We start from the raw sequence: 24,787 nt of genomic DNA, 5'->3' as shown, positions 1-24,787 counted from the left end.
TTTGGGTTGTGAGGTTGCTGGAGGGCGGCGCAGGGAGTGAAGAGGGGAAAGAGATTAGGGTTAGGAGAGAAGTGGGATTGCGGCAGCGGCGCCTAATAAGAGATTATGGTTGACCGTTTAGGCTCTGATACCGTGAGAAGGTTTAAAAACCACCACACTTTTGAAGTGGTGAGTGTTGTGTATTTATAATAAATTAAGGGTTACATTGAGTAATTACATATTAATGTCCTATTAATTAGAGGATAGACAAAAGGAAAGTGTATACAAAATATCCTCCTAGAATTAAGACATAGAATCCTTAATATCCTCAACAGACATTGATCTAGACATCTAAGTAGATAAATTACATACGGGCCATCCTCCACATAGGAGACAAACCCAACACCATAGTGGTCAAATAAAAAACTATGAAGATGCTACTTATCATAAAGAAATCAATTTATTTTTTCATTTTCAACGGGGTAATTGATATAAGCATAGAGTGTATTTTTACACTTTAAAATTTTAGGTAAAAAACACTCACATCTCCTAAAGTTTGACAAAAAAGACAAAGATCTCCCCTAAGTTTTAAAAAATGCCACAAAATTTCCCAAATTTTTAAAAATACCAAAGACGTTTCAACCAATTATAATGCATGTCACCCTTTACAGCCTCATTTTTGTGTTATTATAATAAATCTCGTTCTTTCAAAAAAAAAAAAAAGAGGAAAAATAAACTCACTTTTGTGAAAAATGGGAGAATATATATATTACAAAGTTAGTGCTTCAGATAAAAAGACGGTTGTCCCCTTGGCGGTTTTCCACCTGATTGTGTGGAGTTTTTTCCCGATTTATCATTATTTTAAAATAATATATTAAATAATATTCTATTTGGGAAAATATTTCCTAGAATGATGCTCACGTAATCTCGCTGTTTGGGCCAATGAGATTTAAACAAATCTCGTTGGACCAAGCAACGAGATTTAAACGGCAAGGAAAATGCATGTGAGCCAAATCTAAGCAAATCTCGTTGCTCCATCTAATGAGATTTGCATGGTGTTGGAGAATCTGGTGATAGTGTTTGGGCGGCGGGGGTGCTACATGTGCCATGTGGTGAAGCTTTTTCCGTTGAGGTTGGGGGTGAACCCGACACTGTATGAGGTGGACGAAGGAGACAAGGTCGTTGTGGTGGGGGAGCTGGCAAGGATTGTCGGTGCCAGAGAAGGGAGGCCGCAGTTTCCGACGGTGTTCCATTACTATCATTGAAAAATAAAAATAACAAGCTTATGAAAATAAAAATAAAAAGCTTGGTATAAGATGATAGGAAAAAACAGGGGGAAAATCACTGAAGTAGTACAACTGAAATTTGGGATATGGCAGAGAAGAGGAAGATAAGAGTTCTAAAAAAAAAAAATTCTAACTAAAGGAAAGGATCTCAAGGCAAATTGATCAATTAGCTTTTGACAAGAATTGTGATTATGTATAAAGATTATTAATTTGATTAGTAATGAAACCCAAAAACGAAAAGGGTGTTTCTTCAGAGAGAGAGAGAGAGAGAGAGAGAGAGAGAGAAGTTCCAAAACCAAGCAGTTAAAGTCAAAGCCACCAATCTACACAAGCTAAGTTTATTTTAAAGGCAAAATTAGATGATCCATATCAAGCTTTTTATCATGTTTCTAACAAAACAAAACAAAAACTGCATTTAAATTCTAAAAAAAGGGCATAAAGTTTCTGCATTCCTCTCCCTGAAAAAGAAAAAATTCTTGAGAGAGAAAGAGGGAGAAAACAGAAGAGAGCGCCATGACATTAGTACGTTCACAGCCAGAGAGCCCCTGCATCTTTCAAAATGGGTACCAATTCACCTGAAATATGAGTGGCCATGAGCCTCTCTAGTCCTCCGAACAACTTCCCTCCGATGAACACCGCCGGAAACTACGACTTCCCTTCTCCGGCACCGACGATCCTTGCTAGCTCCCCCACCACGGTGGCCTCGTCTCCTTCGTCCACCTTATACAGCGTTGGGTTCACCCTAGCCCCAATAGCAAAAGCTTCACCACATGGCACATGCATCATCCCTGCCGCCCAAACACTATCACCGGATTCTCCAACACCATGCAAATCTCGTTGGATGGAGAAGCGAAATTTGCTTAGATTTGGCTCACATGCATTTCCTTTACTGTTTAAATTTCGCTGGATTAAATAGCGAAATTATGTGAGTGTCATTCTGAAAATATTTTTCTAAATAAACTATTTTTTAATATATTATTTTAAAATAATGCAAAATCAGGAAAAAACTTTGATTGTGTGCAAGATGAACGAGACTCAAGAGTTCAAAAGTTAAAGAAGGGGTAAAATAGTATTTCATTGTTTCACACAAATTTCTTTTTCAGTTCTGACTTTTTTTTTTCTTTTATTATTATTATTATTATTATTATTATTATTATTACGTCCCATTTCGTTTGCGAAGCAAGGGACAGCTTGAGCTCCTCAACTTTCTGGTCCTGTGCATAGCGTTGGGCAGTCTTCTTCGCAGTTGCTGGGGAGCCTTTAGGGCTTTCCTTCTTTCTCGCTCTGCATATTGCGGATGTGAAGAGCGCAGTTTGGCTCAGGTAAAGCGTCGAACATCAAGCTTCCCATCTTATATGCTTCTTTCTTCATCCTTTTGTATTTTTTGTTTCGAAAGAAGGAGAGAAACATGCAATATTTGTGAAAAAGAAGGAGCACCCACTTCACTTCTTCATTTCTTTTGTCATTTGGCATTGTTGAAAAGATCCATTTTCCCCCTTTAATTCTCGCTCCCTCTCTCTCTCTCTCTCTCTCTCTCTCTCTCTCTCTCTCTCTCTCTCTAAATTCTGCCAATTTATTTGAATTTCCGGAAGAAGCAAAGAAATATATAATCTAACATCATCACCGAAGAAAAAGGGAAAAAATGAAAACCCTGTGGCTTTTCTTGGGTTATGGGGATTATCACCATTGTTAATTATTTTAATGCTGGGTTATTTATTTGTAGCCTGTGATGAATGGCCTTGTTGTCCATAATATCCTTGCTGCAACACATTTAGAGGATCAATTCTAGCCATGGTGGGTTTTCAACATCATTGAAAGGTGACAAATTTTTATCATCATTTTAGAGTAAGCATTTGCGCCTTTTCCTTGGATTAGTCTGATTTTTAACATTGGTTCTGTTTGGATCAAGGATTTATGAGAGAAAAGAAATTGAACAGAAAATAAGAAAAGAGGTCAAAATTTCATAGTAATTTTTCTCTATATCAACTGTTATTAAGAATGAAATTTGACTAAAAATTTTGAAAAATAGGTCAATGGCTCAATGACATGCAAGAGACTGAGCCTTGATTTAATAGTAAGGTTGTTACATCCAAACTCAAAAGTTAAAGGTTTGAATTGTGGAAATAGTCTCTCAAAAATGAAGGTATGATTATGTACATATGTGCTCCTTAGACCCCCAGAGAAGTAGGAACCTTGTGCATAGGTATTACCAGATTGATGACAAGCAAATATTTTTATCCATTTATATGTTTTGTTTTCTTTCTCATTTTTTTTGAATAATCAAACAGGGAACATATATTCTCTCATATTTTCCTTTCCTTTTCCTCATATTTTTCCAAGTCTCAAACAGGGCCTAGGGATTTGCCCCTTCTTTGCTCTCTTATGCACCAACAGGTCTGTGGAAGCTCTATTATTGAATAATATGAGGAATCCCTAGGCAGATCTATAAATTTCCACGAAATGTAGTACTAACTGTGATTGAAATTATATTCCCACTGAGTTCAAAGGAAGAACTATTTCTTTGAGGCAACATTGTTTCTTTGAGAGAGGGACAACTGTCCCAATTAAAGCCTGGTTGGAGGACAGTGCACTGAAGAACACCATTGATATTCTAAAAGAGCATTTGAACTTTTAGGACTTGAACTTTTGGCTCATCAATTTTGACTGAATGCACCATTTTTTTTTTTGGGTGCTTATGTGATTTCTGTAGAGGAAATGTTGCTTAGCAGTTACAAATTCATATGCCTCTTTTTCAGTAGCCAGATCATTAGATCATTTGAATATTCTTCTAAATATAATTCTTTTTCTTTTTCCCATGTATACATTTAGAAACAACAGATAATGTATTTGGTGCCTGCAAGAAGTGAATATTTCTCTTCTCACTTCATTCAAGTTAGCTATGCCTAATAATCCTGTTTGATAGGAAATTTCTCTTATAAAATACGACCAATGAGGCTTTGGGTCTTCAACTACTGTGTGCTTATGATATCTGTAAGTTATTGTATTGTTGTATCAGCTAATGATTTCCTGATGGCATTTGACCCAGTTCACCAGCTTCAATTACTTGTCAGCTGAAAAGATAAAAAAAAAAAAAAAACAAACTATGGAGATTGATGTTCCCAGTGGAAGTAGTGAAAGCCCTGCTGGGGTAAGGGAAAATGGTTTTCTTCTTAGGCCAGTCTCTCCCAATGCATCAGGCAAAGGCTTGCCTTACGCTCCTGCAGGCTGGCCTGATCCTGGTGATATCTGGAGTTGGAAGGTCGGAAAGAGAATTGCCAATAATGGGTTCTTTTTGGATAGGTACTTGTATCTTCCAAGTCGTCTTTATCAGCAGACGAAGAAAATTTTCGCAAGCAAGCTTTCAGTTGAGCAATATATCCGAAAGGAGTTCCCTGGTACAGATGTTGATAAATTTTTTGCCTTGTTCAGCTGGAAAATTCCCTCAAAGCAGCTTTCTGCAACAAAAGGTCAGCATAGACTGAACACTATTCATCTTGTTACATGTAAAAGTATGTTTATTTGGGTTCAATATGCATAAACTTTAGATGTTGGAGTTATTAATGATATCACTTCTAAAAAGGAAATCAACTAGATATCTGTGTTATTACATTATATTTTGCCATGAGACGAGAGAATGTTTTGTCTCCTTTTGTAAGTGGTACAGTCCTTTGTCTTTGGTACTATTAGTGATGTTAACTCTTAAGGACTTGGTTAAATCATTAGTGGTTGCAGTCCCATAGATGTTTTCCATAGCCATATATTAGTTTACTCACAGAGATCTTTATTCATGAAACCCAATTCTGTAGCCATATGCTGGAATTTCAGTTCCATTTGATTGAGCCAAACTTGCAAGATCTCCACACTTGCATGTGTGCTTGAATTAGAGAGGTCGGCTTTTAGAAAGCCGGCCAAATTATAACCCTCCAAAGTGTTGGTTATAGGTTGAAGTGAGAGAGAGAATTTGTTTTATTATCATGTTCCTCAATTTCAATTGATCATTTACTAAATGTTTTCCATATTTCCTCTCTTTTATTGTCATTCTTGCCATGGTCATTGAGTGATCCTATCAAAATGGCCATGTTTTTAGGTGATAGGAGACATTGGACTTAAATCAAAACAATATCATCCCAACACACTCAAGTAAGAGATTGTTGCTATGACTAGTTCTGTCGTAAGCCACTTGATTCAGTTACAACAACCACAACAAACAACAAACCAAGCCTTAAGTCTTGCTAGGTGGGATCGGCTACAGGAATTCTTTTCCGCCAATTTATGCGATCATGTCTAATTTCTTTCGACAAATTCAAGGCTATTAAATCGTTACTCACTATCTCATTCCAAGTTATTTTAGGTCTTTCCTTATTCTTTCAGCTGTCTCTCACAATAACTAAGTCACTCTTCCTCATTGGCGCACTATTTGGCCTACGTTACAGATGCCCAAACCACCTGAGTCATTCCTTCCTTATCTTATTTTTACAGGAGCTACGCTTAACTTGCTGTGAATATGTTCTGTTGTTTATGGTATGACTTTTATACTTCATGGGCTTATAAACAAAGGAAAGAAAAACTTATGGATGTGTTCTTGGTGTAGAGCAGCAGCAGGGACTTGTCGACGAGTGCGTCGACGAGTAGATCCCGAAAGTAAGGAAAACTCAGAGTTTCTGAGATACTGAGAGCAAATTTAAAGAATCATCGACGAGTGGTCAGACTAGTCGATGAGTGTCCTTCTTTGTCTCGTCAATGAATCCCTTGTTCTCGTAGACGAGTGTTTTTGGGCTGCGAGCAGTTTTTTGAATTTTGAATTTGAACGTTGGAGTGGTTGGGTAATTGGAGGGAAACCTCAGAGGGACTGTTATATATGTCATTTTGGGCGTATATTGACAGTGTGAGTGATCATTTGTGAAGTGTATTGTGTACTTTGATATTTCCTTAATAAAATTCTTGTGTCATTGCTTCCGTGGATGTAGGCTTTGCCGAACTGCATAAATCTTGTTGTTGTGTTTGTTATTTCTTGTTTACTGGTTGTGATTGATTTGCTTCTTGTGTTTTTATTCCGCTATGCATCCTATATCCGATCATTATTTATAACAAATTTGTTTCAGAGCGATTGTTGTCATGACATCAGGATCATCCTTTGCAAGATTTGACATTGTCAAATTTGATGGAACCGAAAATTTTGATTTATAGCAGAGGAGAGTTAAGGATATTCTTGTGCAACAAGGAATGGCTAAGGCTTTACTTGACGTTCAACCGGAAGGAATGGATGAGGCAACATGGGGAGATTTGAAAGCAAAGGTCGCTTCTACAATACGCTTGTGTTTGGTCGACGAAGTGCTCTATCGTATGATGGAAGAGGATTCTCCAGTGGCTATATGATGAAAGTTAGAAAGCCAGTACATGTCCAAATCACTTAACAATAAACTTTTTCTTAAGCAGCGTTTCTATTGGCTTAAGACGGTTGTAGGATCAACCTTGGATCAACATATAAATGCCTTGAATCAAATCATAAGTGATTTGATGAGAGTTGATGTTAAGTTTGATGAAGATGATAAGGCTTTGATGTTATTAAACTCCTTGCCGTCGACTCATACCTATGAAATTCTAGTCATCACTGTTACGTGGGGAAAAGAAACTCTTGATCTAGAAGAGATAACAAGTGCCTTGTTGAATTTTCATCAAAGGCTGAAAATATGTGATGAAGGAGAAGGACTTGTGGTGAAAGGTAATAATGAGCGTGACAAAGGAAAGTTCAAAAGTGGGTCAAGTCAAAAATCCCAAAATCAATCCAAGAAAAAAAAGGAAATCCGGTGTTATAAATGAGGTAAAAAGGGGCATGTGAAACCGGAGTGTCCGGATTGGAAGAAGGGAAATGCTGAAAAACATGAGGGGATTTCGAAGTTAGCGAATGTGGTTCAAGGAGGTTCAGTTTGCAGCGATGGTGATGTTCTTTCAGTTTCATTGGGGTCGGATAACCTTACGAACTCTTGGATACTTGACTCGGCATGTTCTTACCAAATGACTCCAAACAAGGAGTGGTTCAACACTTACAGGTTAGTGAATTTAGGTTTAGTTCTTATGGGTAATGATGTTTCTAGTAAGATCATTGACATAGGAAGTGTTAAGATAAAAATGTTTGATGGTGCTATGAGAACCTTGAGCAATGTAAGACATATGCAGGAGTTGAGGAAGAATTTGATATCTCTTGGCACTTTAGATTGTAATGGGTTCAATTACAAGTCTGAAGGTGGAGTTATGAAAGTATGGAAAAGAAATCTGACGGTGATAAAAGGACAAAAGCTAGATGGGAATATCTACACATTGCAGGGAACTACTATTGTAGGTGGAGCTGCAGCCGTAGATGTTGAATCTAATGAGACCATCTTGTGGCATATGTGTCTTGGGCATATGGGGGAACATGGTATGAAAGAATTACACAAGAGGAAACTTTTAAAGGGTTTGAAATCATAACTGATTTTTATAGGATTTGTGTTCTTGGAAAACAAAATAGGGCAAAATTCAAACTAGCTGTATACAAGACGAAAGGTTCCGATGTTTGGGGTCCGGTTAGAGTTGCATCAAAGAGTAGACATGTGTGTTATGTGAGTTTGTTGATGATTACTCACGGAAAGTTTGGTTATACTTCATGCGGCACAAGTTTGATACGTTTGCGAGGTTCAAGATTTGGAAGGATGGAGTGGAAAACTAGACTGGGAGGAGAATCAAATGCTTGAGGTCGGATAATGGGATCGAGTACACTGATTCTCAGTTTATGTAGTTTTATGAGTAGCAGGGCATTGAGAGACACTTTACCATTCGCCGGACACCTCAGCAAAATGGTGTGGCAGAAATGATGAATCGGACTTTGGCTGAAAGAGTTCGGTGTCTCAGGCTTAATGCGAGGCTATCGAAGAACTTTTGAGCTGAGGCAGTTAGTATGACTTGTTTTCTGATAAACTGATCACCAAGGGCATCACTAGACGGTAAAGTGGTAGAAGATGTATGAACGGGAAATGCAGTAGACTACTTCGAATTGAAAGTATTCGGGTGTCCAGCCTATGTTCACATGTTTAGTGAGGAGAGGTCTAAGTTTGACACGAAGTCTTGTCATTTCATTTTTTTAGGATATCAAAATGGTGTGTACAAGTTGTGGGACCCGATGGCAAACGAGGTGGTGATCAGTAAGGATGTAGTCTTTGATGAGAAGGCTATGGTGAAGCGTACTCAAGATAGTGATGAACAGAAATAGGAGCCAGAAAGCTGGGGCAGTGATGAACATGTTGTGCAGGTGGAGTTGGAAGCTCAGGGCAACGGAAATGGTCGTGGTTCTATGGTTGTAGGGAGCTCTAGTTTGGGAAACCAACAAGTTGACAATTTTCCTATACGGAGATCTAGACACACTATCAAACCTTTGCCAAGGTATGGGTTTGAAGAGTTAGTGTCTTATGTTTTTCTTACCAGTTGCAATGATCCAACTACATTTCAAGAGCTGTGCAAGGCCATGAGAAAGGTAGGTGGATGAGTGTAATGATTGAAAAGATGAAATCACTACATAAAAATCAAACTTGGGATTTAGTGGAGCTTCTAGATAGGAAGAGACAGATAGGTTGCAAATGGGTATATAGGAAGAAGGAGGTAATTTCGGAAAAGGAAGGAGAGAAATTCAAGGTAAAGTTGGTGGCAAAGGATACTCACAAAAGAAGGGAATAGATTATGATGAGATCTTTTCACCTGTGGTCCGACATACTTCTATTAGGATTGTGTTGGGGTTGGTAGCCCATTATGATCTTCATTTGGAACAAATGGATGTGAAGACGGCGTTTCTTCACGGTGGCTTAGAGGAACAAATTTATATGGTGCAGCCGGAGGGATTCAGTGAACCGGGGAAAGAAAACTTAGTTTGTAAGTTGAAGAAATCTCTCTACGGGTTGAAACAGTCTCCAAGGCAATGGTATAAAAGATTTTATTCCTACATGATCAAAATTGACTACGAAAGGTGTGAGTATGACTGCTATGTATATGTGAACAAGTTTGAGGATGGTTCTCTTATTTTCTTGTTATTGTACGTCGATGACATGTTGATAGTTGCAAAAGATTTAACTGAGGTGAAACAGTTAAAGGAACTGTTACATAAGGAATTTGACATGAAGGATCTTGGTTCAACTAAGAAAATTCTTGGGATGGAGATTCGGCGGGAGAGAACTTCAAGGAGGTTATGGTTATATCTCAGGGCGGTTATGTACAGAATGTGTTAGAGAGGTTTAGCATGATTGATGCAAAACTGGTGAGTAGACCTCTAACGAGTCATTTTAAGTTGTCTACTGCAGATTGCCCAAGTACGGATGAGGATATCTGGGACATGTTAAAGGTCTCCTATGTTAGTGTTGTGGGGAGTTTAATGTATGTCATAGTGTGTACGAGGCTAGACTTGGCACACGCTGTGAACATGGTGAGTAAGTTTCTCTCTAATCCAGGAAGACAACATTGGGAAGCCGTCAAATGGATATTTAGATACTTACGGCATACATCTGGATATGACATCATGTTTGGCAAGCACCAGGGTTGTCCTTCAGTTATGGGGTATGTAAATGCTGAGTATGCCGAAGATATGGATGACAAAAGGTCTACAAAGGGTTGTGTCTTTACCCTTGTAGGAGGACCTATATGTTGGAGATCCATGATTCAATCTCTAGTAGCATTGTCCACGACTGAGGCGGAATATATGGCAGTTGCCGAAGCTGCAAAGGAAGCTTTATGGCTTACTAGTTTGGTCAAAAAGTTGGGATTACAGCAAGATGGAGTGGTGCTGCATTGTGATAGTTGGAGTGCCATTTACTTGGCAAAGAATCAGGTATACCATGCTAGAACTAAACATATTGATGTGAGGTTCCACAAGATTCGAGAGTTGATTACTTCAGGTGAACTTGTATTGGAGAAGGTTCACACTTCTGAAAATGCAGCGGATATGTTGACGAAATCGGTTACTTTTGAAAAGTTCAAGCATTGCTTGGACTTATTCCATTCTTTCAAGTAATAGAAGGGAGACATACCCAACCGAGCGTTTCGAGTTCAAAGTGAAGCAGTCAAATATATTTTTCGGATTCTCCTAAGGGGTGTATAATTGCCAAGGTGGAGATTATTGTTTATGGTATGACTCTTTTACTTCATGGGTTTATAAAAAATGGAAAGAAAAACATATGGATGTGTTCTTGGTGCAAAGTAGCAACAGGGACTCGTCGACGAGTGCTTTGTCCTTGTTGATGAGTAGATCCTGAGAGTAAGGAAAACTTAGAGTTTCTGAGATACCGAGAGTAGATTTAAAGGATCGTCAACGAGTGGCCAGACTAGTTGACGAGTGTCCTTCTTTGTCTTGTCGACGAATCCCTGTTCTCATTGATGAGTGTTTCTGGGCTGCGAGTAGTTTTTTGAATTTTGAATTTGAACGTTGGGGGTGGTTGGGTAATTGGAGGGAAATCTTCGAGAAATTGTTATATATGTCATTCTGGGCGTATATTGACAGTGTGAGCGATCATTTGTGAAGTGTATTGTGTACTTTGATATTTTCTTAGTGAAATTCTTGTGCCATTGCTTCCGTGGATGTAGGCTTTGCCGAACCAAATAAATTTTGTTGTTGTGCTTGTTATTTATTGTTACTGGTTGTGATTGATTTGCTTGTTGTGTTTTTATTCCGCTTTGCATCCTATATCCTATCATTTTTTACAACATGTTCATTCCTTAATTTATTTTTTAATGTTATACCACTTATTCATCTTAGCATTCTCATCTCAGTAACTTTTACTTTTTGGATATGTTGTTTCTTAGTCGCCCAACATTCTGATCCATATAACATTGTTGGTCTTACAACCGTCCTAGAACTCCTCTTTTAATTTTAAGAACATTCTACGATCACACATCACACTAGAAGCATTTTTCCATTTTACCCAACCTGCCTTAACTCTATGCATTACATCTTCTTCAATTTCTCCTTCAACTTGCATAATAGATCCAAGGTATTGAAATCTACTAGTGCTATTCATTTTTCATCATCAAGTTTAAATTTGTCTCCGATTTTCCTTCTATTATGACTGAAATTACATTTCATATATTTTGTCTTATTTCTACTTATCCTAGTTCTCCATAATTCTAACTTAGATTCTACTCCATCCTTAGTTTCATCAATCAAGACAATATCATCTGCAAACAACATACACCGTGGAAACCCATTTTGAATACTCCTAATAAGTTCATCCATCACTAAAGCACAAAGATAAGGGTTCAAAGTAGATCCTTGATGTACGCTTATTGTGATTGGAAATTCCCTAGTCTTTCCACTTGTAGAATGTAGTCCTAATGCTACTCATCATCATGGTTTTAAATAACGGCTGTTATGCTACGTTACGTAGCGTAACGACTGTTATGTAACAAAAATTGAGACATCAAAACCGTTATAGATTGATATTGTGGGGGAGAAAAATTCCCCACCATAACAGCCGTTACGATCCGTTACGCATTGTTACAGTGCGTTACAGACTGTTACGCAGCCAACACTTCAATTAAGCTTTTCTTCTTCAAATCCACCCAACTTTCTCATGATTCCCTACTCTCCTTCTCTCCCAACCACTCCTCCTTGGCAGATCTACCATTCCAAAGACTAAATTAAAGAAACTGTACCTTTGATTTGTTGTTTGAAGTTGAAGAATAAGAAGGAACCCTTTGTTTGTAGTCGGCCAACACTATCCCTCCTCCATTTCTCCAATTTCTTCGAGTTCGAAGGCTAAGATTTACCCCCATCGAGCAGTCGAACTGTTGAAGGCTTAGATTCTCCCCCCCCCCCCTCGAGCAGTCGAAGGCTCGAAGCCCTAACCTAGCTTGTTTAGAAATCGTAGGCCAGCCATGCAGCAGCTCCACGAGTCGCCACCAGCCCTGCAGCAGCTTTGTCTGTTGCCGCCAGCCCCATCTCCCTTTTGGTCTTTGAGAGTTCCAATGTCTTGGAGTGGACTCTTCGAGACTCCTCCTCCAGCGCACTCTCTGTCTCTCTTTTTGATTCTTGAATCTTTAGGTTCCTTTCTATTTTTTTTCTCTCTTTTGTTTCTTGTTTATTGAAACTCTTAAACTAGTATTTATTTATATATTATATTGTTTATATATTATATTAGGTTTAGCTTTAGTTATTTTAATTAGTTATTTATATATTATATTAGGTTTATGATTTGAGACTTAGGCAGTTTAATAATTAAATTAGGCTGAATAAATACCTAAAATTCTAAATTTTTAATTGCTAAAATTTGAGGAATAAATTTAATGGTCTTAAAATAAATATATTATATATAAATAATTAATAATTTTTCTTATTTTATGTGACTTATTTTATTAATAGATGAAATATCTAATATTTTAAAATTTAATTATTTAAAGATTTTAAATAAATACTACTTATTGTTTTTAACCAAAGATTATATTTTATTTTTATGTCATAAATATTTAAAATTAGAAAGACTATTAATAAAATAAGAGTCATAATATAAGAAAAAATAGGGATGCAGATTATGAAGACCCTCCACGTCATTCTTTTTGGTGGTGACGTGCTATGTTGTAAATTTGTAATATTGTATTCATATATTCAACTATTCATACCAATCATTTTTCAAATTCATGTATGTGTATATTGAGTATTGACTCATTTTTTGTAATTTTATGTCTCTAACTAATTGATTCTTCATTTTAACTACATTTCTACATTTTTTTCACCCATTAAAGTAGTGCAAAATATAAACAAATATGACTTTTTTTGTAAACAACGCACTAAAATTAATATAAAAGTTATATTGCCTATTAACAAGCATTTGCAAGTTGAATAAAAGCAGTCAAAATTTATTAAAAATCATGTATTAATGGATTTCATGCTTATTTTTCAATTTTGGCATGGTTGTGCGTGCTTGAAAAAAATTCATGACCATTACGCCCACTTCCTGTTACGTAACACTAACGTCTCCCATCTCCCGCAACACCTGCAACCATTACACGATGTTACCCGCAACCGTTACACAACGTTACCCGCGACCGCAATTTAAAACCATGGTCATCATTACTCTTGAACTATGAAAACTTTTGGAAAGGTTTGTCCTTATAATGTCATCAACACTCTTTTGAGCTCAACCAACTTAACCAATCTAGTGCACACCCATCCTCGGCCCTCTGCATTTATAGACTCAATTGGAACTCCTTTCAATTTGATTGAATTAAAAGTCTTCTCTCACTTAACTTGTGAACAATTAATTAACTTAATTAATATTATTCTCAAAGCCTCTATTAACCACAAGTGATGCATAACAATATATCTTGATGGTCCAAAATTGTATGTATTACATTGAGAACATTTCCATTATTAGTTATAACTTACAATGTAATTCAACCCTTCATGTTTTTTTTTTTTTCAACATATGATGACTAAATGGCCATTTGGTGTCATACTCAAAAATTATGAAAACGAAACTAGAAATGAAAACTAAAATCTATAAATAGAAACTAAAAACTAAACAAATTTTTTTATTTTTTATTTATTAGCAACCTATTAGATTACCACTTTACCTAAAAGTTTAAGCTGTTAGGTTGTGGCCCAACAATAAATATCAAGCTTGAACAGTCACCTGCACGTGTTGCCTAACAACACATGGAGAGATAAACACACGATAGATAACAACCATTATAAGGACTAAAATAATTTTTTAAAACACTACATAATAAACATGGGCGACAAGACTAGAACCCAAGATCCACTGGTAACTAGTTTTGATACTATGTTAGATTACCACTTTACCTAAAAGATTAAGTTAGTTTGTGGGCCAACAATGTATATCAATTATCAAGCTTTAACACAACCTTTTTGGTTAATATTTCTAAAATTAAAACAAATTTAAAAAATTGAGTGAACAAATGTTCATTTTAGTCCTTGAATCAAGTAACAATTAAAAATTGTAAAAATAATAAAAATGCAAAAAATAACAAAAAGTAAAAATGTTAAAATAAAAATAAAAATTATTATAATTATTTTACATAATTATTATATTTTATAATTCACTTTATGAGAACAATATTGTTGTACATGGTAGTTGAGAAATAGTAGAAATATTTTTTAAATGTCTTATTATTTTTTAAAAAATTTAAAAATTTTGTGGATACTTTTATTTTAATTATATTTTAAATTAATATGGTCATTTTATTTTGATTTTTATTAAAATTGTATATAATTCACAAAAGTTAATTCTGGATATTAAACTATTATGACTACAAAGAAAAAATTGGCAGTGTAAACAAATGTGTTTTTAGAATCCTTTTCTTCATTATACAAAAATGAAAACAGAAAATAGAAAGCAATAATGATACCAAAATAGACCCTAAGTTAAGTACTGTTGTATTGTTTAGATGTCTCTCAAATTTGCTATTTTATTGTTCAATCATCAATGTGACTCAAATTTTTGTGGGAGTTTAAAGACTAATCTACTCAGGAGACCTGTGAAGAATTGAAGACTGTAAGACATATCAATGTGTGGTGGCAAGCCGCTGCAGCACTGAAGGTTGAGTTTCTAGGAGGATTGGACTACCAATCTTTGAGATATTGATTGACAGATCAAAATCAAGTGCAAGGTTATTTTTGGGTAAGATGAGAAAACTGGTATAGTGGCGCTGGTTGACTGATTAGAAGAGTCACTTTCATATCATGTTTGATTTTGTTCTTGGAAAGTCTTCTTTGGACATATTTGTTGGGGATTTGATTTCCTATATTGCATCATATCTGATTTTGGTAGCTTTCCTAAAACAACCAAACCAAAATTTAGATGAGGGCTGGCTTGGGCAATAAGATAAGGTTTCCTACTGTTTGCAAGAGTAGTATAGTATCTTTGAGGAACAAGGCTTGGAGTTTATAAAAAGAAGAATCCTTGCCACAAGAGCTGGAGGGAGGGGCAAATTGCTTTTGCCTATGTTGTAGGGCATCATTAACTGCATTTTTTGTGCGCTGTCTTTTTATCACATGTGTTAAGCTCCTATGGAGCCCCTAGACCAAGTGAAAGGGCCCAACCATGTTAAATCTCTTGTATTCCCTTTTGTGTTTTTTGATTTTGTGCTCGCTTGCGAGGTTTGCCCCTAATTGCGTCCTTTGCTCAATCAACTTCATTTTTGCCAAGCTTTTGTGAGAATAGTGTTTCTCCTCCTCTTAAGGTTTCTTTATGCCTTTTCTTTCTTTTCTTTATGTTTTGTTTTTTAGGGAAAGGAATTCGAAAGGACTTCTTATTTCACAAATGGAACGGAAAATAATTTGAATGAAAGCAAGATCTGGCTACTGATTTAAGCATGGAAAAAATAGCTAACATTCATTAAATGTTGCAAAAATGAATTGGTAACTCAAACATAGAACACAAAAGCTACTTCTTTAAAACAAAAATGATAACATTATGGCATCAAAAGTTGGCACTGCAAATTGGATTTTGGGGTTTGTGAAGAAAGCAACTTTATGATTTCTTTCCTCCTTTAATGTCTCTGTCAGTTTCTTCCACTATCCACAAGCTAAACATTTATCTTTCATGTTTTCCATCTAAGTTGCCATCTATACTGCTCATCCTGTGCATCTTTAACCTAGCCATTTCGCTTAGCTCTTTTTACCTGCTGCTGCAGCTGCCACATCAGTTGATTCATAACGAAGAATAGCCATGGTGATTGCTGAAATATTGTGAACATGCACACATTATTTTCCTCTTCAAGTCCTACATTATATATTGACACTACTCATTATTCTTCTTTTCTTTTGTATAGTCTTCCTTCATAGTGACATCCTAATTGTCTCTGTTTTTCTCAACTTCTGCTACATTCATCCCCCTTTTATATTTCTAGGCTTTCATGGCTAGGGAGAAGAGTTCAACTAGTCACACTCATCACTAAGATATGGACTCAAGGTAGTCCAAGATGCATTCTATCCTTGCAAATAATCAGGGCCTCTCTTAAAAGTTCTATTTCTATTTTTGTTTTATGTCCAAGGGAACATATCTGTGGGTAATAACCTGATTTTTTCCTTTTATTATTCGTGTGTGCATGCACACAAGGTTTTAGGTTTTCAATTTTGACAATAATTTTGAGGCTTCGAAAACATGAAAATTTTGATGAAAATTTGAATGACCATCTTAATTTTGATTTCAATTTTAGAAAATGATGGAAATTAGTAATAAAGCATGGGATTTTTATGGTTCTTCAGAAATTGCTGATAGATATAATAATAAAATAAATGGAACTATAGCCACTAGAAAATGCTAGCAACCTTCTGAACCCCAAATTGATATAAAGATTCCAAAATGTGGTACATTTTTGTTCCGGAATGCCAAATCTGATGATCCAAAATTGAATTCAATATTTTTCACATAACATTTTTTCATTAGTTGAAAGTGGAGAATTGTTGCATTATAATTCTATTTCAATCATCATTAATCTTTCACACATCTCTTCTAGATTTAGAAACACCTGAATCTCCTCTCCGAAATATACAAATGCCATTATATATTTTTCAACAACACACACATATATTATATCTATTTAAGTACAAGCATTCCACATTTTAGAGCAAGTGTTGTGCGATGATCCTGTTCCTGTTTCTTGAACCTGACTGTTCTGCATTCTATGTAACATTGTTTACAACTAAAATATTGTAAAAAACAGACATTGATGACAAGTTTTCAGTCCAGAAGGTACAATAACTACAGCACAATAAGCATATGAAATATATTCAATTAATATAAGTGAAATTTATAAATCAGTTAAATATTAATTATTATGCAAACACAACTAATTTAAACTTAAAAGGTCAATTCAAATATTGTTGCTAAATATCAAGTTCAGTTTTTCATGAAATTTCAAAAGTATGAAAGCTTTATTATTATTGTTATTATTATTATTCTTGGTATAGAAAAAGAAACTAATTAAGACAGAAAAAATACAGAGGATGAGACATCCTAAAAAAAACATCGGAAAAAAGTGAAAACAAAAAGAACTCTAAAGAGTAAAAAAAAAAAAAAAAAGCTAATAAAGCTAACCAATAACACCTGATATCTGAAAAATCCATGCTACCAAAACACCATCTAGAAAAAACCCACATGGAATCCAAAAATAAAAAAAATCCTGTACCAAATCAAATCAAGAGCCAAACCATATTCTCTAATGATCCAACAGTCCTCCCCCACCACAGCACCCATATACTATCAAAAATTTTATTTCGCCTAAAAATGTTTGCATTTCTTTGCCTCCCAAAAGCCCTGCATATTGTCATAAAAGCCTTCAAAGAACAGGCAAGCCCAACACTCTCCAACCAAACTGAAAAATTTATTCCATATAAACCAAGCAACCAAGCAATGAAGAAATAAATGAGCATGATCCTCACTGCTAGCATTACACATAATGTAATCATTAGGAGAAAAGGTCATAGTTGTCTTTTTAATCTACAACACATTGTTGGTGTTAAATCTGTTAAGAATGACTGCCACACAAATGCCTTTACCTTTGAAGGAGTTTTAGCTTTCTTCAATAGATTAGCAAGAGGAAAAGAATGAGGAGCTCTGGCAAGGTGAATTTACAGGAAAAACCCTAAAAGTATCCAGAAACCAATTCCTAACATACCCAGAATGAGCAAACTGATGGGCACCTGACAAACTTGAGAGTGAGGACTGAGGATTGCTACTTTAGATTCCTACTAAACTGAAAGTCATGAGGAACAACTGTCAGTAACGAAAAAAGTAGAATATCTGCCTCAGCATGCAAAGTAATCCAAAAAATTGACGGCAAACCAATAAAAAAACAGGCTTCTCCAAGCCAAATGTCCATCCAAAAATGACCCTACAACCATCACCCACTTTGTAAAGGAAAGAGCAAATGATTTGCCCATGAAATGAACTTCCATGACTTTTCATGAGAAACCCCAACTGCATTATTAGCATCGCACCTATTTTCTTGCAAACCAAATTTACTGTAAATAACCTATGCAAAAGGAAATTGGTTTCAGTGGGACATGCCATAGCCAATTACTCAGCAAAGTAATTGTTTTAGACACCAAATTACCAAGACCCAAGCCCCCCAACCTTAGACCTACAAGGAGCCATTCCAACTCACAAAATGATCTTGCCCACCGTAGACCAAAGAATGTCTCTCTTGATCTTCTCAAGACTGCTAGAAGCCCTCACTGGTATCTTAAATAGGGATAAAATACAGCGGAATCAAAGAAAGATTTGCTTTAAATTAGTCAAAGGCTACTATAAGATCTAGCACCTCACAAGGATGGCGTACCTAAAAGTTGTCTCTGGACTCCAGGTCAAAGTAGCTATACCACATTTTCCTCAATTAATATTTAGCCAAAAGACTAAAAAAATGTAAAATAGTGAAGATGATTACAAAAAAGATAACCTATCTTCAAAAAATATAAATATAAATATAAAAGAGTATCATCTGCTAACTGCAAATTAGAGATTTTTTTTTAATAGAAAAATTAGAGATATTCACTCCATTCCCTATGCACAGCTATACCATGAACAAAACCTCTAAATGACCCACTCAATCATCTAACTCAACACATCAACAACCAAATAAACAGAAAGGGAGATAAGGGATCCCCTTGCCTTCTGTCCATAGATGCTGAAAACTAAGATGTAGGTTCTCCATCAATAATAATAAAAATGGAGGCAGAAAAGAGACAACCCCTTATCCAGTCTCTTAAAAAAGCCAACCGACCTCATTTTACATTGTCAAAATCCAGCTTGAAAATTAAGCTCTTTTCTTCCTCCTCCTAAATCCTCAACAACTTCATTAGCCACAAGAACAGCATTTTTAAGATCTAACAACCAACTATATAAGTTATTCTCCATCAGTTCCTTAAACCTATGGGCCAAAACCTTAGCAATAATCTTATTTAGACTCATAATTAAACTACTAGGACAGAGGTCACAAACACCATCACCAAATCAACGTTAATCACATCCCAGAAATTCTAGAAAAATTCTAAATTAAATCCATCTGGCAGAGGAGCTTTCTCCTTAGCCATACTAAACACTGTCTACATAAATCTCTTTCTCCTCAAAACGCCTCTCCAACCAAGCAAATATTTCACCAGGAACAGGGTATCCTTCCTGTAATAATCTTTATTTTAAAATATATTTATGAAGACAAAATTCTGCTTGGTTTTTGCATCTTTCATTTCAATTCAAGGAAAATTTGTTCCATTGCCAAAATCTTGATAATTTTCTAGATTTCAATAAATTTCAGATGATTTGCAAAAATTTCAGTAGAAATTTTGTAAGATGGAAATTGGTTTCTTTTTCAATTTTGAGATGGTGGGAAGAAAAATTTTGATGGATTTCAAGAGAATTTTAGGACTCTCGATTCCTGTCTTTAGCTTAGATTGCTTCTACTTTTTCTTAAGATGCACAATAGTTTGACATGCTTGTGTATAAATCAAACAGCTTAAATGAGGAGGAAACCATAACATGGAATCATCAATCACCGCCTGCTTTAGGTCCCCAAGAACTCTTTTGACACTCTTGAACTAGGCCAAACGGTATGGTGCCAATTATGGCTTACTTAGTTCTTTCAGTTTTAAGTGTTTATTTGATTTTCTGTATTCTAGTTAACATTTAACTCCTTTTACATTCAGTCCTAGCAAATTTTAGGATTTTGTTATTGGTCTAATTGTTTATTTTCAATAATTCAGATGTTTAAGTGAGGACTCTAATATTTATGAGTTTTTTACATCTTTACTATATGTTTAGTATGTAGGAATGAAATGAAATTGAATTTATCACTTGATTTTTGCATATTTTTCATTCAATTTTCCATTCCCTTCCATCCCTACCCCATTCCATTCCATTCCACGGACCAAACGTGATAAATACTTCAAATTTATTGTCTTCATCACAGTCTAGTTTCTTCTCTTAGATTATAATATTTTTGAGTGATGGTTTAATAATTGTGTATTTGAAACATGTGCAAAAGATGCAGTCAAGAATGAAGGCAAATGAACAATTAAGATAAATGAGGATGATTAGCTTGGTCTAGACTCTAGTGCAATGGCCTGCCTCCACTGTACTGCAAACTTAAATCTTCTAGATGAAGAAGAAAGGCTGCAAATGGAATTGTTTCCTCTTCCTCTTCCTTTCTCACACATGCATGCACACAAACGGACATGTACATGTTTGTGCTTATTTCTACTAACCCAAATGCCCCATATTAGAAAAGTAAAGAAATACAAGTCCAGTATACAAACTAATGGGCCAGGAAAATTTTTGCAGTAATATATTCTGTTATCAATTATGTAAGCAGAGAAGAAGTTTTAGAACAGGTTGAAGTAGGTTGGTTAAAGTGGAAAACTCTAAAAGACAAAGTTGATAAAATGCAGTTAACTAATAAGATAGTTTTGGCACTGGCAACATGGAGGACATGACATGCCATTGAGAAAGAGTGATTTAGCTGATGTTAAAGGAGGGATTGACCTAGAAAAAATTTGAGATGTTTTAGATCTTGCAAAGTGACAGAAAAGTGTTCCCATAGCCAACCAATCCAATGGAACTTAAGGCTGTGTTGTTTGTTTAGCATTGTTAGATGGTGTCACTGGTGTGTTGGAGTGCAGCTGTCTCGAGTGAAACCTGCCACAGGACAACAGGAGAATGCTACCCATGGGCCAAACTAATATTACTGATTGGTGGCCCTGTTGGAGCATTGTTGATGCAATGCAGTAACTTAGAGCGTTGCCACCAAGGATGATGGTTTTGGAGTGTGGTACATATTGGAAGGAAAAAGAAATACAAGTCCAACATATGAATTAAAGGGCCACTTCACTGATTTGCAACTAGTTTTTGATTGAGTTCATGACATTGGATTTTATTAGATCTTGAGCTTGTTCACTTGCACCAAAGTAAGGCCAAACTTTTTTAATAAAATAACAACCTCAGCCTCTGAATGGATACCTCACCTCATTTTTTGTTACAAAATCTTAGATGTGGAGTTCTAAGGTATTGATTTCTTCTTTTTGCATTGTTAATAAACCAGCACGTTTTGTAGGTTCTGCTTTCAAATTTTATACTTCTAGATGTTTGACTTGGACTTTTTTCTGCTATTGCGGTTTTGTTTGCTCTTTTTATGCTTGATCCATCCAGCATTCTGTCAATAGATGTCAAGATAACTTTCCTAATGCCTTTTTTTTTTCACCTACGAAGTGTTTGAAGTTGCATTGTTTGGTACTGATGATTAGACTGCATCTACCAAATGCTCTTGTTTAGTGTTATAAGAATTTTAACTCTATACCCAAACAACAGTTTTGTCGCTGCCACTTTTTTTTTTTTTTTTTAAATCTTGCTCAACAGTGTTCCTGTACCATAGGTAATGATGACAGGCATATTTTCCTGCCTATGCTGCCCCCTGAAGAGCTGGCAGGACATTCTGGATCTGATTCCCAGGAAGGAACTGTGGGTTGTAAGGCTGGAAACAAAAATTGCAGCAGCCTTGTAGAAGAAGAAAGGAGCTCACTTTTAGTTGCCATGAATTGCAATATTTGCTGCAGTGAGTCTAATTTCTGCCGAGATTGTTGTTGTATTCTTTGTTGCAAGACTGTTAGTTCAGCCTATGGAGGCTACAGTTTCATTAAATGTGAAGCAAAGGTTGATGAAGGCTGTATTTGTGCGCATGTTGCTCATATGAACTGTGCTCTAAGATCTTACATGGCTGGTACAGTAGGAGGAAGCATTGGGTTGGATGCTGAGTATTACTGCCGGCGTTGTGATTCAAGAACACAACTGGTTTCACATGTTGCAGGGCTCTTGGAGACCTGTAAATCTCTTGATTCACGGGATGAAATTGTAAAGATTCTAAATGTTGGTATTTGCATTTTGCGTGGCTCACAAAATCCTAGTGCAAAACAGTTGCTCGATTGTATTGAGTTGGCCTCAGCTCAGGTAATGCTGATCCTTTGTAGTTTAGTTGTACAAAATGATAGTTTCCTCTTGCAAAAATTTATCCTTGCTGCTTTTTGAGGGTTTCTAAACCAGCAGCATGACGATCTCATATTTAACATCAGCTTAAAAGTGGGGCTGACCCCAGAGAAATTTGGAAGGAAGACGGAATTTTGGCTGCTACACCAGGTGGATTTTCTCTCTATCCTGTTTTGTTCCTTGAAATCATTGCTTCTCTGGTGATGCCTGTTGAGGAAATTTCATGTGCTAGTATAAAATTGAATCATATTTGAGGATTTAAAAAGTGACCCTCCAATTTTTGGTGTTTTCCCTTTATTATGGAAAAGTGATGTCAACTTGAATTAAAAGACGAAGTTATGCTTCCAAATCTGAGAGGAATCATAATGGCATGACTTTTTTTTCATTTGGTTTCTATATGCCCCTTGATTTTCTAGTTTTCCTTTAAGGTTGTATTTTTTTAACTAAATATGTAAATGTACATTACAATCATATTAGCTTTCTAGAACTCAAAAACAAGGATTTGGGTGGATGTAAAGGCTCAGGATGCATATGGATGCATTGATTCTTTTTCAAAGATTATATTTTCAAGAGCAGATCTCTCTGGCATGCTTATGTGAAGTGTCAGATAATTCTTTTTTTTTTTTTTTTTCCTTTTGTTTAATAGAGGTTTGCCATCATAAAAATGATGCTCTGAAAGTTACAAGCCAGCAAAGCCCTTCAGATTTTAGAACGAGCTCACAGCAAATCTTGTCTGTTCCCGATCATAAAAATGAAGGTCTTAAGCTTGAAGATGAGATAGATCAGGTTCTTCAGGAGTTGAAAAGATCACAGGAGTCTGAATATATAATTGCAGAAGAGAGGCTAAATGCTCAAAAGAACTACCTTCTTAATCTGTACGAACAGCTTGGAAAGGAGAAGTCTGAGCTTTTGAGGTGCACATCTGGCAAACCAGATGCCTTACTCGATGCTGTTTTGAACAGACAGGACCAGATAAAACAGGAGGTCACAAACCTCAGGGTGATGAAAGAAGTGGCCAAGGGATTCGGAATGACTTCCAAGGGCATTCTAAAGAGACACTTTGGTTTAGACATTAAAGATTGACACTAGCCTCTGTACTTTGCGGCAATCTGTATCAAATGTTTGTATCAATTTGTTTCCTTTGTTCCCTAATTTCATCAACAGCAAACATTTTCAGCCTGTGTTAGCTAATATAAGATATCTTGGGCATGGAAATCCATTGAGGAATTGTTTGAACTGGTTTTGTGGCGACTTTGAGCCGTGGGTGTTGCCTCCTTGCAGTTCCAGGTATGTTTTAAGGTGCAAGTTCCCTATTGATACTAGTGATTCTGCAGTATCTAATAACTGCATTTGAAACATTTACTTACTAGTAGTCTGCTCGGAAAGCTGGAAAACCTGACTGCTGATAATACTCGAGGAGCTTGCAATTGGTACTACCCACTCTATTCCATAATCCAGTTGAAACTTTTATTCAAATGTGGCCTGGTTCCATGTGGACTCTTTGAATTATGATCATGGGAACCTTTTTTTTTCCTGCAGAAAATCTGTACCGTGAATAGTTTGTCATGCCATGGCCAAGGTCTAGAGCATACCCTGCGAATTCATGTAAAGATTTAAAAGCAATTCAAGGTAATGAAACTGTCTCTCAGAGCATAGAGATTGGATTGTATGCATAATGTCTTTCACAGGCCTCCCAAGTGCCATGGCATGGGAGCATTGTGTATTTGGGCTTTTATGATGAAAATTTTGAGCAGCAAACTCTTATCAGATCATTCAGAACAGTTCACCAGTGCAACAAACGAAATATTTTCATTTTACTAATTTTAAATTTATTATGAGTTCTCCTCACATGAATTTTGTGCCCATTTTGGTACTTAAAATTTTTTTTGTGATTTTTATGTGTATTTTTTTTATTATCATTCCTTTCCTTTCCGTTCCATTCCATTTCATTTCATTATGAAGTGATTGTTTGGTATTATTGTTATTTTCTATTTTTTGTTTCTGTTTCTTCCCAGTGAAAAACATATTATATAAATGTGCTTGTTTTTTTTTTAGTAAATTTTTTTTTTTGTTTTTGTTGTAGATTTTTAGTTGTTTGCCAAAAAAATGAAAACTAGATTTTATAGTTTTCAATTATTTTGATAACTTCTTGTAAAAAAATTTAATATCTAGAAATAATTTTTTTTGAATTAAATTATTCATTTTATATACTTTTAAATTAAAATCAAAATTAAATGATCATATAAATTTAAATATAATTAAAAGAAAAATATACATAAATTTTAAAAAATAATTGTAAAGTCAATTAGAAAATACTTTTATTATTTTTCAATTAACATATCCAATGAAGTTTTTATTATAAAAGTAAATTTTGATAGTAGAACAATTAAGTAAAATAATTATAATAAATTTTATTTTTATTATAGTAATTTTTTTAATGTGTATTATTTGAAATTTTATAATTTTAGTCTTATTTTAATGATATTTTGGTTTAAAGATGAAAATTAGCATTTTTAT

General features: G+C 35.5%; 1 protein-coding gene across 12 annotated transcripts; it reads left to right on the top strand.

Moving 5' to 3' along the window:
- The first annotated feature begins 2,420 nt into the window (after positions 1-2,420).
- Positions 2,421-24,120, top strand: LOC131151014 (uncharacterized). 12 transcript variants are annotated; one of them, XR_009135663.1, is made up of 8 exons: positions 2,421-2,587; positions 2,989-3,059; positions 4,312-4,732; positions 21,663-22,234; positions 22,357-22,420; positions 22,917-23,557; positions 23,644-23,700; positions 23,810-24,120. XR_009135663.1 is itself a non-coding variant. In XM_058102168.1 (6 exons), the coding sequence occupies exons 3-6, from the start codon at positions 4,369-4,371 to the stop codon at positions 23,351-23,353; spliced, it is 1,437 nt and encodes a 478-aa protein (XP_057958151.1). In that variant the 5' UTR covers positions 2,421-2,587; positions 2,989-3,083; positions 4,312-4,368; the 3' UTR covers positions 23,354-24,120. The 12 variants fall into 12 exon arrangements, 2 of the variants coding, with proteins under 2 accessions (XP_057958151.1, XP_057958153.1); XR_009135664.1 differs by having other exon boundaries at positions 23,641-23,700; XR_009135671.1 differs by having other exon boundaries at positions 2,989-3,083; positions 4,566-4,732; positions 21,647-22,234.
- Positions 24,121-24,787: the final 667 nt, after the last annotated feature.

Source organism: Malania oleifera, chromosome 3 (assembly GCF_029873635.1).
Source record: "Malania oleifera isolate guangnan ecotype guangnan chromosome 3, ASM2987363v1, whole genome shotgun sequence".
NCBI lineage: Eukaryota > Viridiplantae > Streptophyta > Magnoliopsida > Santalales > Ximeniaceae > Malania > Malania oleifera.
Note: the sequence above shows the minus strand (reverse complement) of the source record. Positions and strands in the feature narration are given on the sequence as shown.